At 38.3% G+C, this 14,638-nt stretch overlaps 1 protein-coding gene across 1 annotated transcript in view; it reads right to left on the bottom strand.

Annotated features, from left to right (window-relative positions):
• Positions 1–1,996: 1,996 nt before the first annotated feature.
• The window catches only part of LOC140241901 (cilia- and flagella-associated protein 43-like), a 50,713-nt gene continuing 38,071 nt past the window's right edge, over positions 1,997–14,638 (bottom strand). Inside the window, exons 30-35 of the mRNA XM_072321650.1 lie at positions 13,666–13,825; positions 13,046–13,119; positions 12,304–12,394; positions 8,054–8,134; positions 6,254–6,407; positions 1,997–4,605 (exon numbers count right to left, since the gene is read on the bottom strand). Coding sequence (XP_072177751.1) covers positions 4,433–4,605; positions 6,254–6,407; positions 8,054–8,134; positions 12,304–12,394; positions 13,046–13,119; positions 13,666–13,825 — 733 coding nt within the window. The 3' untranslated portion in view covers positions 1,997–4,432. The remainder of the gene's footprint in view (positions 4,606–6,253; positions 6,408–8,053; positions 8,135–12,303; positions 12,395–13,045; positions 13,120–13,665; positions 13,826–14,638) is intronic.

The following is a 14,638-nucleotide window of genomic DNA, read 5'->3' as shown; positions in this document are numbered from 1 at the left end:
AGTGACTGTGTGTTGACCTGAGATTTTGTCATTTGGTCGATATCAGTTGACTGGAAAATGTAACTTGCAACAAATTTTAGATCAATTTTGATGGAGACAATAATTTTGAAAACATTGGGTTTGTGTCATATTGCATGTCACTCTGTTTCATGTGACTAGGACAAAAACAAAACAAAATAAAATAAAACCCATGACTGACACTATTTTCCATAGATTTCATGTAATGGGTTATGTACATGTGTGTTATTGTAAGGCTACTAACTAGTGTATTTTTGTCTGACGCATTGATCAGACTGTGAATCTTTTTGTCATTCATTTTTGTATCATAAGACATTGTTCCAATTTTATATCATGCACGTTCCCTTGTACTTTGCATATTATACACCATTATTTAGCAGTTTGTTTGTACATGTTGTTTCTACATGTAATTTTTTTTTTGTCTCTATCAGAACATTGAGGTGGGAATTCCCCACAATCCATACTCCTAAAAAATTCCCCGAGGTTCTTACACCAATGATACAGGCATGCTAAGTGTGTCCACAGGCAACACATTCCTTGAAATGCAATTTTATCCAGCCGTTTGTTTATATTTTCACCTTTTTGTTAATCTCGGTCTGAGGTGCAAATTCCCCATTGCACCTCCATCCATTGTCCTACAACACTCCCTAGATTCTATCAACTACAGGCAACATGCACCTGTAAGCAGGCACACGCATACAAACAAATATGCAAGCCATCGCTAAAGAGGCATGTGCTATAGGCTTTTTTGTTGGTTTGTGAAATCTAGATGAATTATAACAATCCCACCTTCTTTTCTACGCCATTATGAAATACTGTATGCGTTTTACAAAGTTATTATATGCTTTTACAATCATTTGTATTTTATGTTGTCCACTTACCATTTATGTATCAGAGCTTGCCATGTTTTACATGTATTATCATTGTTATCAGTTTTTTACAAAGTTATCATCTGTAGTTTTGTAATCATTTTGAATTTATGTAGCATCATTTCCTGATCATTTATGTATCAGAGCTTGCCATGTTTTACATGTATTACCATTGTTATCAGTTTTTTACAAAGTTATCATCTGTAGTTTTGTAATCATTTTGATTTCATGTAGCATCATTGCCTTATCATTTATGTATCAGAGCTTGTTAATGTTTTAGTATGATCATTATCTTGAACCAACTCATAATTAATCAAATCATATCACATAAACAACAAAACAGGCCGAAAGAAACCATTTCCCCTGAAAAGCTCCCATAACTATTCAGTGGGGCATTCAGTCAGAGGTAAAAAAAAAAAAAAAAAAAATACATTTTTGTCTATTACATACAATGTACAATGTCAAAAGTTCTTGAGATGCTGTTTCAATGTTCAAGTGCTCATGACTCAAAATGTTTACATCAGAAATCATTTAAGTGCACAATTAATTAGCATCGTGTAGAGCTCAAAGAAACAAGAAATGTGTAAGCATTTCGACAAAAGTTGACTTTGACGTTGAATTTTTGTCACCATTCTAGATGAACTACATGAATGTAGAATGCTTGTTATATGATTTGTCTGTGTAGTATGCAAAGATGTAAAAAAGTGAAGTCCTCACATACGTTGTAATCTACTTAATTTTGAACATGAAAAAGTTTGAAAATGTATAGCATCTGTGTCTGCTTTCTTCCTTAGTTTTCAACAAAAACACACACACACTCGTACCTTGTCTATGAACGACCTGTGTTCTTTCATCTTTTCTATAAGCATCTTGTGAACACAGACACAAATTGAGACATAACATCCATTATGAACATGCTCTCCTACAAACACGCCATTCTAACTCCTTGCACATATACATGTAAAATTACTACCCATAGAGTGTGCCTCAAGATATATTGTACACACACACAAACAAACCAACAACACACACACATGCTATTTAGGTTGACAATCATTCATTCAAACATCTTGTGTGCACTTTTACAAAGAAAATGGTCACTGCTACTCTTCATGGATGGATGCTATGGAAAACGATCCATTTATTCCAAGAATAAAGGTAATCATAAACAAAACGGAACCCATCTTATTCTTAGATATCACTTCATATAAAATAAAACACTGTACAGCTATTCATAATAGATTTATTCTTAGTCACACATTATGAAACATTCAGAAATGTTCCTACAAGCATATAGGAAAACATTAGCCAACACATCTCTCTCCACCACAATATACAACTTGTATATATATACAGGTACAACATAGTATACATGTATATCATAATTATACAGTATGAACATATCAAGAAATCACTACTGGGACGGATCATCAGTAAATCAGGTTGAATGTGCAAAGTTGTCAAGGTGTCTTTGGAGTGATGTATGTAATGATGAAATCAAACTATTCCCCTTACGAGTATTTCCATCACAAATTAATACTGCACCTAGATATGTATTGGTAGTGCCAGTGGATTGTCACTGGTAGGCCTACATGTAGTTGAATCAGCAAAGATTTCATGTGAGCTGTGTATCATTGTGGGTGTGTCAATCCCTTGATGCCATGAAAGGTTTGAAAAATGTGCAAGGAACAGAGCAAGCAGTTATCCATCAAGAAAGACTGAGTGAAAGAATAAAATTGTTGAACTTCTGCCATGGAACGGAAACAGTGGCAAAGCAGTAGGTACAGATATACAGTTAAACTCGCCTAAGTCGATGTCGCATATGTCGAATAATCGCGTAAGTCGATGATTTCAAAAAGTCCCGATTTTTCCCCATTGACGTACGTGTATTAATTCACTCACAAGTCGAATTTTGTAAGTCGAATACTCGCCCGAGTCGATGAAATTCCAAGAACACTTTCACGGAAAAACCATTGAATTCACTGTGCCTAAGTCGAATAAGATTTTATTGTGTAATAAATCACTGTCATTTTTTATTCATTATTTATTACTCATCATTATTTTGTTTGTCAGATGAGTTTGAGGTGACAAAAAAAAAATGATCTAAAATCAAAATTCAAAGCGATCGCATGGGATCGTTTAACTCTCTTCGTATTTGGAGGTCCGCTGGTACAGCCCTGTCAGCTGTCGCGCTACGTACGTACAGCGTTCGTACAGTACACATGCGTTCATTTACATGTACAGTATTGAGCTTGCAGCGTACATGTAGCTTGGCATTTGCAGCGCTGTGCAGTGGAGTGGTATAATGGGTGAAGCTGCTGAGTTTTCAAAGCGGAAAGTACGGGGAAAAGTTACGGGCACGGGTAAATCAGAACTGCACCTCTACACGCATTTCAAGCCACGGTATGGTGAACTGGAATCAATCACTGCTCAAATATCGTTCATATTCACTTCCCCAAGGTTTATCAAGGGTGTAAAGTAATCGGACCTGTGCCAATACTAATGCACTGTCCATGCAAAGTTAGCCGCGGCCCTGCTGGGCGACCCGTGCTGCGGCACACCGCTCCAGCTCTCGGCTCCAGAGTAGACAACATACATGTACATTAAACATACATGCATGTACCTGTGGTGAAACTGTAAGTCGATTTTTTTCGACTTACGCACAAGTCGAAAATCGCCTAAGTCGATGTGTTTTGCTCAGTCACGAGAAGATCGACTTATGCAAGTTTAACTGTATATCATATGGGTCTCTTGCCGTTTTCTTCATTTCCTGCAAGTGAGTGGTTCTGTACAAACCCAAGTATCACCGCAATTTCACTAAAAAATTAACAACAATATTGGACCTTTTATCGAAAGTGTCTCTTCTTGCCGTAGTTCTTGTGGTGTAAACCAAACAAAATTGTGTTTCACAGTCAATCAATTAAACATACATTGTACATTATTTGCATCATGGCTAATATCATTAGTGATATCACTACATGACATTAATACTGTTTCCTATCATACATATTCTGGTAGGTAGTGTACTAGATGTGCAAATTATTCCTCCATATGTACCTGGTTCTGTTTTATGAAGAGTTAAAATTGATTATAAAGTTGATTTCTATTATAAGTATATGGCAGCCTGTGTACTATGGAAATGTAATTTTTTATTTCATACAAGGTGGTTTCCTCCAGATTAAAGTGTTTAGTGACAGGCATTTAAAATCAATTTTATCTTTTGATAAAATGGGGCTGTTATGTCATATTGTATATCAGATGTGTTTGGGGACTAAAAGGTGTGACTTTCTTCACGACTTTATATCTTTGTTTCTTCATCTCGGCATGAGATCATTTGTGATAGAAATCAAGGTTTTGAATACAGTCGGTGTTCTGATGGGTGTACTCAAAAGTCTTATATAACTGGAGGCTTTGTCTGACACAAGACTATCGCACAGACTTTCAGCAAATCAGGAAATTTGGATGATGAGTGGACCAAATGAAGAGAAGGAAGAGGTACGTGAGCTGATTGGTAAGCACTTCTCTTCTGCTTCTGCTTCTTCTGTCTACCGTTCCACTTGCACCAGGGCCGGGAAGGTCCGCATGCGGAGCCGCTCCACCTCGGCCCGAAGCACGGCTACTTCTTGGGCCTGAGCCTTGGCCAGGTCTACTAGCTTGCGTCGCTGTACGATGTCCTGCATGCGTTTCTCGGAACCGCTGCTGCTGGCTTTAGCTGCCGCTGGAGAGAGTAAAACAGCGAGAACAAAAAAGAAATACAACAAGTGTGACAAAAGACGGACACTACAGTCTATGTTGCCTGTCACTAAACGCTTTAATCACCTTGTATGAAATAAAAAAATTTCTGAGTCTGAAGTAATGCCATCCATAACATCATCAATTGGCAAAGCTTTGAATACCATTTTATATTCAACATGCTGTAAAACGAGGAATGTTCGCATGCATTTTAATTTCGCAAATCTGGACAGAGCCAAAATTCACAAAATTACGCACATGAAGTTCATGTCTACACTATATGGACTGATTGCCACAGGCACTTTGCAAAAATTTCATGCCCTAAAAATGGCCACCGCTCCAATTTGCAAAAATTTCACACCGCAAAGATGCAATGTTTTACAGTACACGTATTATGCAGCAGTTCTGATTTTGAAGTGGGGTGTACTCCATATGGGATCAACGCTTTTTTGTTGTTGTTGTTTTTAAAGAGAGAAGCCATCATACCACATTTATTCCTTTCATGAAATGTTCCCCATGTGATGCAAAGAGTATATTGCACAATTGCACTGATGTCATTTCCAAGATCAACCAAATATTTTTTTGTCACTTTATATCACTGAACATGGGCTGTAAGCAACCTCCTTAGGCATGATAGTACAACCTCCTTAGGCATGATAGTAGAGTCATCTTGTAAATTCAAGAATTTGGCCACCTAACCCCAAGGAACACACATTTGAGACTACAACAATTAAAGTGAAAACATAGTTCTGGTAAGGGTTTGAGAACCCGCCATGCGCCATTTCTTATTTGCCTGAAATATATTGAAAGAGTCTACCAAGAAACTTACCTGGCTGACGCGATTTGCCGCAATCATGAGTTGTTTTGGAGTATTTTGAGATCAAAAATAAAAGTAGGTGTACCGACTTTTATTCCAGAAGGAGCCAGACTAACTCAGTCTCGGGGACAACTCAGCCCTATTTCAGACAATTTACACGTAGCAAAGAGATTGACATGCATTTACAAGCAGCAATTTTATACATCATAGGCGCATGTTCATTTTGTATGCACGCCAAAGAGATTCTTTGATGCGCACGTTGTATCACCTTGGCCGTGTGCGCGCCTGTAAAATGGCTGCGACTGGCTGGAATGCTCCCCAGGGAGTGGAGAATGAGCACTGTTAGTGCTGGTTGGAAATAATGTATCCAGTGACCGGGGTAATAATAGTCTGTAAAGCGCATTGAAACCCTGAAGTGTGTGTGAAATGCGCTATATAAAAAACCAGCTATTATTATTATCATTATTGGCCAATAACTGCGACCAGCCAGAGCGCAAAGTGCTCCCATAGTACAACACTGTACAATCCAGAGGGACAGCTTGGCCCCCGCCATCAAAGTGAGGCCGAGTTGTCCCCTAGTCTGAGTTAGCCTGACCCCATTCTGAGATTGCAGCTCTGGATAACCTTTTTGGGTAATATTTTGCATTTTCATTGTTACCCAATGAATATCTTGTCAGTACAGTGTTATTCTACACATTTCTTATCTATAGGCATACGTGTGTGTATTTTGGAGCGAAATTCAACAATTCTGCAGGCATACCAGAACTATGTTTTACCTTTAATCCCACCATCACAGCGTACTTGTCACACTTCTTACCATTGACGTTGTTGATGTGCTTCCTCTCCGACACCATGACAGTCATCTCCTCGAGCTCGCGGTCAAGGGTCGCGTTGTCCAGCTGCTTCTGTCGAATGGTGTGTTTCAGCTTGGCCAAGCTCTGCTGACGCTCTTCCACCGTCTTCTCATGATGCTTGGGAGAGGCAAAACAAACTCAATATTTTACACATTGAAAACTGCATACACTACCACAGATTTTACTCAAAGAAGACTTGAATGACATAACCCATATTAAGGCCTGGTCACACTGCCCAAAAGTTGCGTAAACACATGAATCACGTAAGAAATTGGAGCCCTACATGATACACATGCGATTTGCGCATTTCATTAATTTGTCTAATGTTGAACCTAGTTCGTAGTTGTCTGCCGATGTGCGCTGGATCGGCACTTTTACGCAATTTCAGGTTTTGAGCAGCTCAAAACTCGGCTTTGCGTAAAAGTTTACGCGGTATTGCGCTGTTTTACATAATTTTTGCGTAGTTTGCGTAGTTCTTACGCGAACAATGCGCGAAATATGCGTGAAAAATCAGTGATCGTTTTGCGAAAATGTTGCTATCGCGTTCATGTGCAAATCATGCGCGATTCATACTCAGTTCTTTAGTGATAATGCGCAGATTATGCGTGGTTTTCCGTGGACCTCAGTCGCGCACAACCACGTATTCGCCCCATTTGGGACCTTTGCGTGCCTATGCGCTGAAAGTGCATGGTTTGTAAGTAATTTTGTGTGATCTTTCCGTAGTTCTTGCGCAATTCATTGGTGATTTTCATCACGCAAATCAGCGAAAATTCTGATCAGACAAGCACGCACAACCAAATTTCTTGCGTGATTCATGCGTTTACGCAATTTTTGGGCAGTGTGACCGGGCCTTCATTAAAGCCTATTTATATCACCCTGACTGCTCAGTGACTGACTATGAATTAACTAAAGTCATGCAAGTTTGCCACACTCCTAGAGAATTATCTTTATACTCAATTTCTTTGAGAGATACACACAGAAATACAAAAGCAATACCAATACATGATGCTAATTTGATACCAAGCGCAACAGAAGTATTATAGAGAGAGAAAAAAAAATAATATCAAAGGAATGATGATGGTATGAAATACTAAACCACAGATCACAAAAAGATGAAACGCAAGAAAACAAAGTGACAGACATCAAAACAAAGAGAACAAAATAGACACACAGATAAACACAGAATAATGATCAAAAAAAGAGTGCATGATTCATGACAGAGATGACAGGCTAGCAGTGAAGAAAGACAAGGATAATCATGATATGCAGATATACATTGATGTAGGAAGAAGATAGAAGTAAGAATGTATATTATATAGAAAATTGGGGGCACAAGACAAAGCAGGAAAAGAGAAAAAAAAAATACTGGGAAGTACAGGAAAGGGAGGAAAACTTGAGTTTATTCAAAGCCATGTAAAGGTCAAAGGGCAAGTCTTTTGCAGGCAATTTATGTCTATGTCCATATTTTGAGTTAAGAGGCATAACTTCCACTTCCAATAAAACATTTCCTTTGCCATCTACACACAATGATAGGTCAAAGGTCGGAGGAAATGTGCATGATACAAACTGTTTTCCAACCAGCACAGTTCCATTTCACATATCGAGTCCAGTACGTTTGATTTGATCTGTTCTACTACATAAGGAGGAGCAAAGTTAGCCCTTTCTATGCCAGGGACATTAGACAGCATGTACAGTGCTATGGGGTGTTCTGTGGCAATCAACCCTCAAAGCACACACAGGGTAAAAGAGGGTTGTACACTCACTGCTCGTTGGTTTTCCAGTGTGTGTTCTAGAGTCTGGATCTGTTGCTGCTTCTTGCCTTCCTGGTCTTCATTGTGGAGGAACTAGAAGTAAAATAACCAAAGAGACTTGAATTATCATGGCTGACTGGGTCTTCTTTTAATTCAAGGTTATAATTATGAGACCAGAACTATGGGCTCAAGGAATACAATAATGCATTCAAATCAACAAACAATACACTCGAGCAATCCTTTTGCCACCCACTGTCTGTTCATCAATTATTCTCTGCTGAAGATGGCTTTCTGTTCTGACTAAGTAAGTCAGTTATTACAATGTTGGGCCAGCCACTGGCAGCTGGTGAAGATGTCACATCTATTCATTGTTGCTTAAGTACACATTTGATTTGAAGACACAATTATAAGAAACTTTGTGTGGATAGTAACACAGCAGTGTGTGTGGTGCGTAGCTCTTTTGTGATCATTCTCATGAAAGAGTGATTGCAAAGGGGGCATCAGGAATAAAACTGAATAAAAATTCACAACATTCTTGCAACATAAAAATGCATTTGATATTTCAATACTTTACAATTACACACTTCAACACAAAAATGAAACAGGTGTGTCTGACACAATCAAAGTATTCACTCATCAGCAAACCAGGAATTTGCAAAATACAACAGGCCTTTCCTTTGTTTTATCTCAGGACTACAACCCCTCACGCTACTGCTCCATTCAAATTCTCCATGTTTACTCAGGAGTATACATATACTTACTGGTATATTTCATGGACTATCAACTGAATTATCAGCCCTTGAATGACATAATCCAGTATTAAACCTTATCTGTATCATGCTGACTGTTCACTGAGTGAATATGAATCTAACCTAAGGTTATGCATGCTTGCCACAAACTTAGAGAATTATCTTCCTATTCATTTTATATGGTGACAACACAAAAAACGTACAGCACTTCTCAAAAAGGAAGTCATGAATTCGTTTCTTCTTTGTCAAAAAAAAGTGCTCGTTGAAACATCAACAACAACAAAGAACTCCTCACTTGTGATCACTTGCAGAAGTCACATTTCAACATTTCTTTTTTTCACACCACTTGTACTTACACCTTTCTTATTGGAAGTCACATGCTGCTTAAAACAAAGAACGCATTTTGGAGGGGAAAAAAGACAAAAATTAAAAAGAAAACCAATGGTAACAGACTTCAAGCACATTCAGCCGGTAAACAATCCAAGCCCCTAATTTGGGAGCATCCTTTTACGGAACATGTTGTTTAAAAAAAGGAAGAAGAAGAAGACACACAAACTCACACACAGATGCCACAGTCGACTGTACGCCTGAGTTAAAAACCTTGTTCAACCATACAATTGACTTAAAGAGAGTAGTATGGAGGAAAAAATAAATAAGACACCCAACACCAAGAAGAATAAGCAGACATGCTAACATGTACTGATCATCTTTAGGACCACACAGCACTACTACTTGTACCATACATTTCACAGATAAACCAAATTGATGATTTTATGAATGGAATTTACATTCTATCCTACTCTGTCTAATGTACTATACCATTAGAGACTTTTTTTTTTTTTTTTTTTTTTTTTTTGCTGTTGTAAGTAATCATGCTTATCAAGCAATTCTTCACCGAAGATTTCAGACCTGACTTCCCCTCTAAAAATGTAAGCAACGTGTCGTAGCTGGAAGCTCTACCAAAAGCGATCATCATCCACAAGAGAAAAGGGATAGGATTTGATACAAATCAAAACATTGTTGATCACCAACATTTTTCTGTTGGTTGAAGTCTAGCAGTTCTGTATTTCTTTTTTAATGAGTTTTGGTTCAAAAAAGAATTGTGTAAATATTACAAATATACACTTATATTCAAATGATACATATACAATTAATCTGTTCCTTACAGGAACCTGGTATACCAGGTTCACAAAATGTAGACAGGAATGTCTGCACTTTGGGCTTAAATTCATGTTTATTTGTGTAATGAAGACCAGACAATAACTTTGATAGAAAGATCGGATTTTCCTCTATCAATATTTGCTCTTTTTCTGTATCAAAACTGTGTACTTTTGCCTGATTTACATTTGATTTGCACTTGATTTGCCATATAAAATTCATATGAAGATGTACATATAGGAATCTCGATGAGCTCTCCAGACTTTGACTTTCTCTAACCCAATTTGGGTGTCCTTATAGTGTACTACAAAAGAGTTTGCAAGCCCATCATTAGCGCATGCTCTAATCATAATCTCACATCCAATCGATATTTTCTATTGTTTGATGGCACATGCAGTTGACCGAGAAAAGGGGATACATGTTGTGCTTGACTGTTCTTGCACAGGCGGATTGCCAACCTGGCCATTCTTTTTCGAGGGGCAAAAAGAATCTTGTTTGGGAGCCTTGAAGCTTCTTGGAGAAATGCAGACCAGGTTAACACTATCAGCATGCTTCCCTTATATAACCACAGCATCATGAACACAGTAACACTCTTGGTTGTCGGCAGGAAAGCTGTTAAGAAGTACATATATGCAAACAAAATGTGACAATAAAAAGCACACTTACACACTCACACACACATACATACATCCAAGCCCACCAGGAAAGGTACATTGTCACTGTGATAACCACAGTGTCTGTACAAGGTAACACACTTCCAAAAACACACTTAGTTGTTGACTGGCAGCTGCATTCCATGTACAAATCAACTCACTGTAATAATGAAACCAATTATACACACATAATGATCCATGAGCGCCAACCGCGGTACATTGTCACTGTGATAACCACAGTGTCTGTACAAGGTAACACACTTCCAAAAACACACACAGCTGGAGACTGGAAACTGCTTTCCACGTACAAATCAACTAACCTTAATAATTATACACACATAATAAATGACCCAACCAAGATACATTTCACTGTGAAAACAACAGTATTATGTCCACATTATGCACTCTAGTAGCTGTTTAGAGGAATTTGCCGAAACCTGAAAAGCACAACAACAAACTACAAACAGCCTCCTGACAAGGACATGAAAAGACATGAAGAATCACTCTCAACCACTTCATAATAATGCACATCAATTCATTTATCACTGCGTAAGTTTAAACAAGTAAACCAATAAATAAATAAATATGTGAATTAATACACCTATTGATAAATTCAAAGGAAAGAAAAATTGAACAAACTGCTTAATCAAATAATTCATGGACTGATTGAGACCACATGTCATGTATATATCTCATGCAAACCTTTCGGTATAAAAAACAACCAAAAAATTTTGTAGCAGTATCTCCTGCATGCCTTAGTCTACTGTGCATTATCAGGAGTTGTAAACATCCACACAGATGTAATGTACATTTTGTTCTTTTGTTTTTTGGCTTCAAAATAATCTAGTACAGAATATACGTCATGAAAAATAATTAGATTACACATCCGTCCAAACGGTTCAATGTTCAAAAAGAAATTAGCATTGCACAAGCATATCATTGTTTGACAATATGGACTATCACCTCAGACAAAAACTAAATTGTTTTGATCATTAAATTATCAACATATAAACTAGAATTCCTGAAAATCTTACACGTAGGATTTCACCCAGATTTCTGTTTTTATCTCAGACAGCTCCAGAAGATATGAACTCTGAGAAGCTGTTGCTATGGTTACATGACGACTTCACAGTTACAGCTTAATTCAGGCCCTAATGATTAATTGTCCATGACATTTATTTTGAATGTAAAAAAAGACTTCTTCGGCATCTGGAAATGGTAAATCTGAAATCAATTTGTGCTTGTTGCATGTTGTACATGTTTTGTCGTTGGGTGTCTGTGATTGATTGATTGATATATATTCAAACGATCATAGCATCCTAAGAATATTTACACACCAAAGTCATATACTAGTAGGCCATACAAATTGCAGAGGTCACATGATTTGTCTTAAGTATGAAAGGAAGAAATAATTCTACCTGGCTGAAACTAGTTGAAAATGCCCTACCAATATAGGCCATGAACAGACCAGAGATGAGTCCAGCAAAGGAGTGGCATATCATAGTATCCCCTGACCACCCCACCAATCATAGCTCACCCCTTGGAGCTATCAATATCCCCTATCCACCCATCAAACATAACTTGCCCCTTGGAGCTCTCTGGAAACCTTCAGTATCCCCTAACCATCCCACCACATTCTCACCCCTTGGAGCTCTTTGGAGACCCTCAGTATCCCCTAACCACCCCATTACGCATTACTCACCCCTTGGAGCTCTCTGGAAACCTTCAGTATCTGGATGGTCTTCGCCTTGTCCAGGAGATCCTCAATTTGCATAATCATCTTCTTGTGCTCCCTGGAGGAAAGAGGAGGATGAAACAAAGGTCTCACTTATCTCAAACACATACACACATAGACACATTGCTAATGCCCAAACACATGGAATCAAGGATCACGAATCCCATTGTTACACAGATATTGCCTTTTTAGAGGTGTAATATGAAACTATATTCCCCCTGGAGTTATATTTTCCCCCAAGAGAGAGAATAGGCAATTATGAATCATCATCTTCTTCATATGGCACAATGTGCCTGGTTGATACAGTTTGATGACTATTGCTAGTCACCTGAGGCAAACCACAAGGGGTCAGCATCATTTGCCCTTTTTCTGGTGTGGGTATGTGGGGTCACTATATAAGGACCCTGCTCTTTGAGAGAAAGTAAAGTGGGATCTTTTAGGTGCATGAATTGTTACTGTCTCGCACATGTGGGTCCTCAGCTTACCAGGTAGTGTCCTAGACAAGGGACAGAGTGTTTTGGCCTCTTACTAGACGGGGCAGCATAGTTATACAGAACATTGCTCAGCTGGACTAATACAAATTCAAACCCTAGCCATTTGATTGCAAGGCAGATGCAATACTGATTATGCAACATAACAACTCTCGCAATAATAAATGAAACATTAAGTCTACACTGGTCTTGATTGAAACTATTTGAAGAGCACTCACCATTCTAAGACATGGATGCCTTTACGGAAGTCCTTGCTCTCTTTCATTGCCGTAATTTTCAGTTCACCAAGTTGCTATGATTAAAAGATGAAAAAAAAAAAACAAAAACATTTGATATTAAAGAGAACAACTAGGAGAAGCAGACATATTATGACCTTATGATGCAAGTGATTTGTATTGAAATACTAAGAAAAGCAGAAACATTCAGAAAATCACATTGCATGAAAACACTAGTAATTGTAGAATGCTAAAATAGGGCAAGACAGGGTTCACACTCAGCTTTGATATATAAAAGTACTGTAACAGTGCAAATTTTCTTGGTGTTGAAATTTTCACATATTTTGCACAACCAGAAACTAGCGCAAAAATAAAAACACGCAAATATTTTTGCTTGCCATATGTTCCAGTAGTTGTCTTGATTTCGTGGAATAAAAAACACGTGAAACTCATCTTATCTGGCCAAGCGTGAAAAATTAGTCACACGAAAATTTCTCCCTTTGCAGTATCATAGTAGAATTTGAGTAGTTTGCAGTTAGGCCTTGTCTACACCAATGGCTCAATGATGTAGCAAGCATTGCTGTCTTCTAACTGTCAGACCAGTGTGTGTCTGTGGCACTCACCCTGATGCTAGCATTGAGATCCTCCACTACGCTGCGATGCAAGAGTACGCTGTCTCCATACTCTGGGATGAAGGAGCCACAGTCTATCTCCACCTGGCCCTGCTTAAGCACCAGCTGCACCTCCAGGTTACAGGTGAACCTCAGCCGCTCCTCTCGCAATCTGTTGTGACAACAAATCACTCAGGTTAGGGACCGGCAGGACTAGAGTTAGAGATGTTGCTTTATACAAATAATGCACATTACACAAGGCATTAATAAGAATTATCCAACCGATAGTAACTTTGGAACAGTTGGAAACACACAAGGTGAAGTAGAATGTGTTTTGCAATGTTCAAAAGTTATGGAGGTTGGACACTTTTAATAATAATGCCCATCCAGGTAATGTGCATTATTTGTTTTATAAAATTGTGACATGGTTTAAGTTTCACAGAAGCCATCTTCACAAGACTTCAGGCTAACACAAGCTCCTAGCTATTTGAACTGCACACACAGACTATAATCGCAATGCATTTGTCATACACAGGCAATGCAGCTGAGCGCAGCCAAACAACTGTTAGTACCAGTCAGTAGTTTTTCTTTGTATCTACTGACATTTGGACTAAGTGGCAAGACATACTTGAAGGTGCCTACACCTAAAAGACTGAAAATTTGCTTTCTGTTCATGACAAGAGAAAAAGGATGCAATAATGATCAGGATGTGGCATCCATGGCAACTCAGAATGTGCGTAAACATCACAACGCATAGAAATTCACTGTACGGATAGATGGATGGCTCTGTGTTTTAGTTTGCTTTGATGCTTTGAGCGGATTCTAATCAAATGATTGGTTGAGAGCACACATGTGACCAGACATTCATTTTGCCAGACACATAATTTTTCTTAATATGACTTATGGTTATTAGTAAACTATAATGACCAGTCCTTCTAACAATCATTAACACTTTCATGTTGCTATGGTGACCAGGCGAGATTTC

Source organism: Diadema setosum, chromosome 18 (genome assembly GCF_964275005.1).
Source record: "Diadema setosum chromosome 18, eeDiaSeto1, whole genome shotgun sequence".
NCBI classification, from domain to species: Eukaryota; Metazoa; Echinodermata; class Echinoidea; order Diadematoida; family Diadematidae; genus Diadema; species Diadema setosum.
Note: the sequence above shows the minus strand (reverse complement) of the source record. Positions and strands in the feature narration are given on the sequence as shown.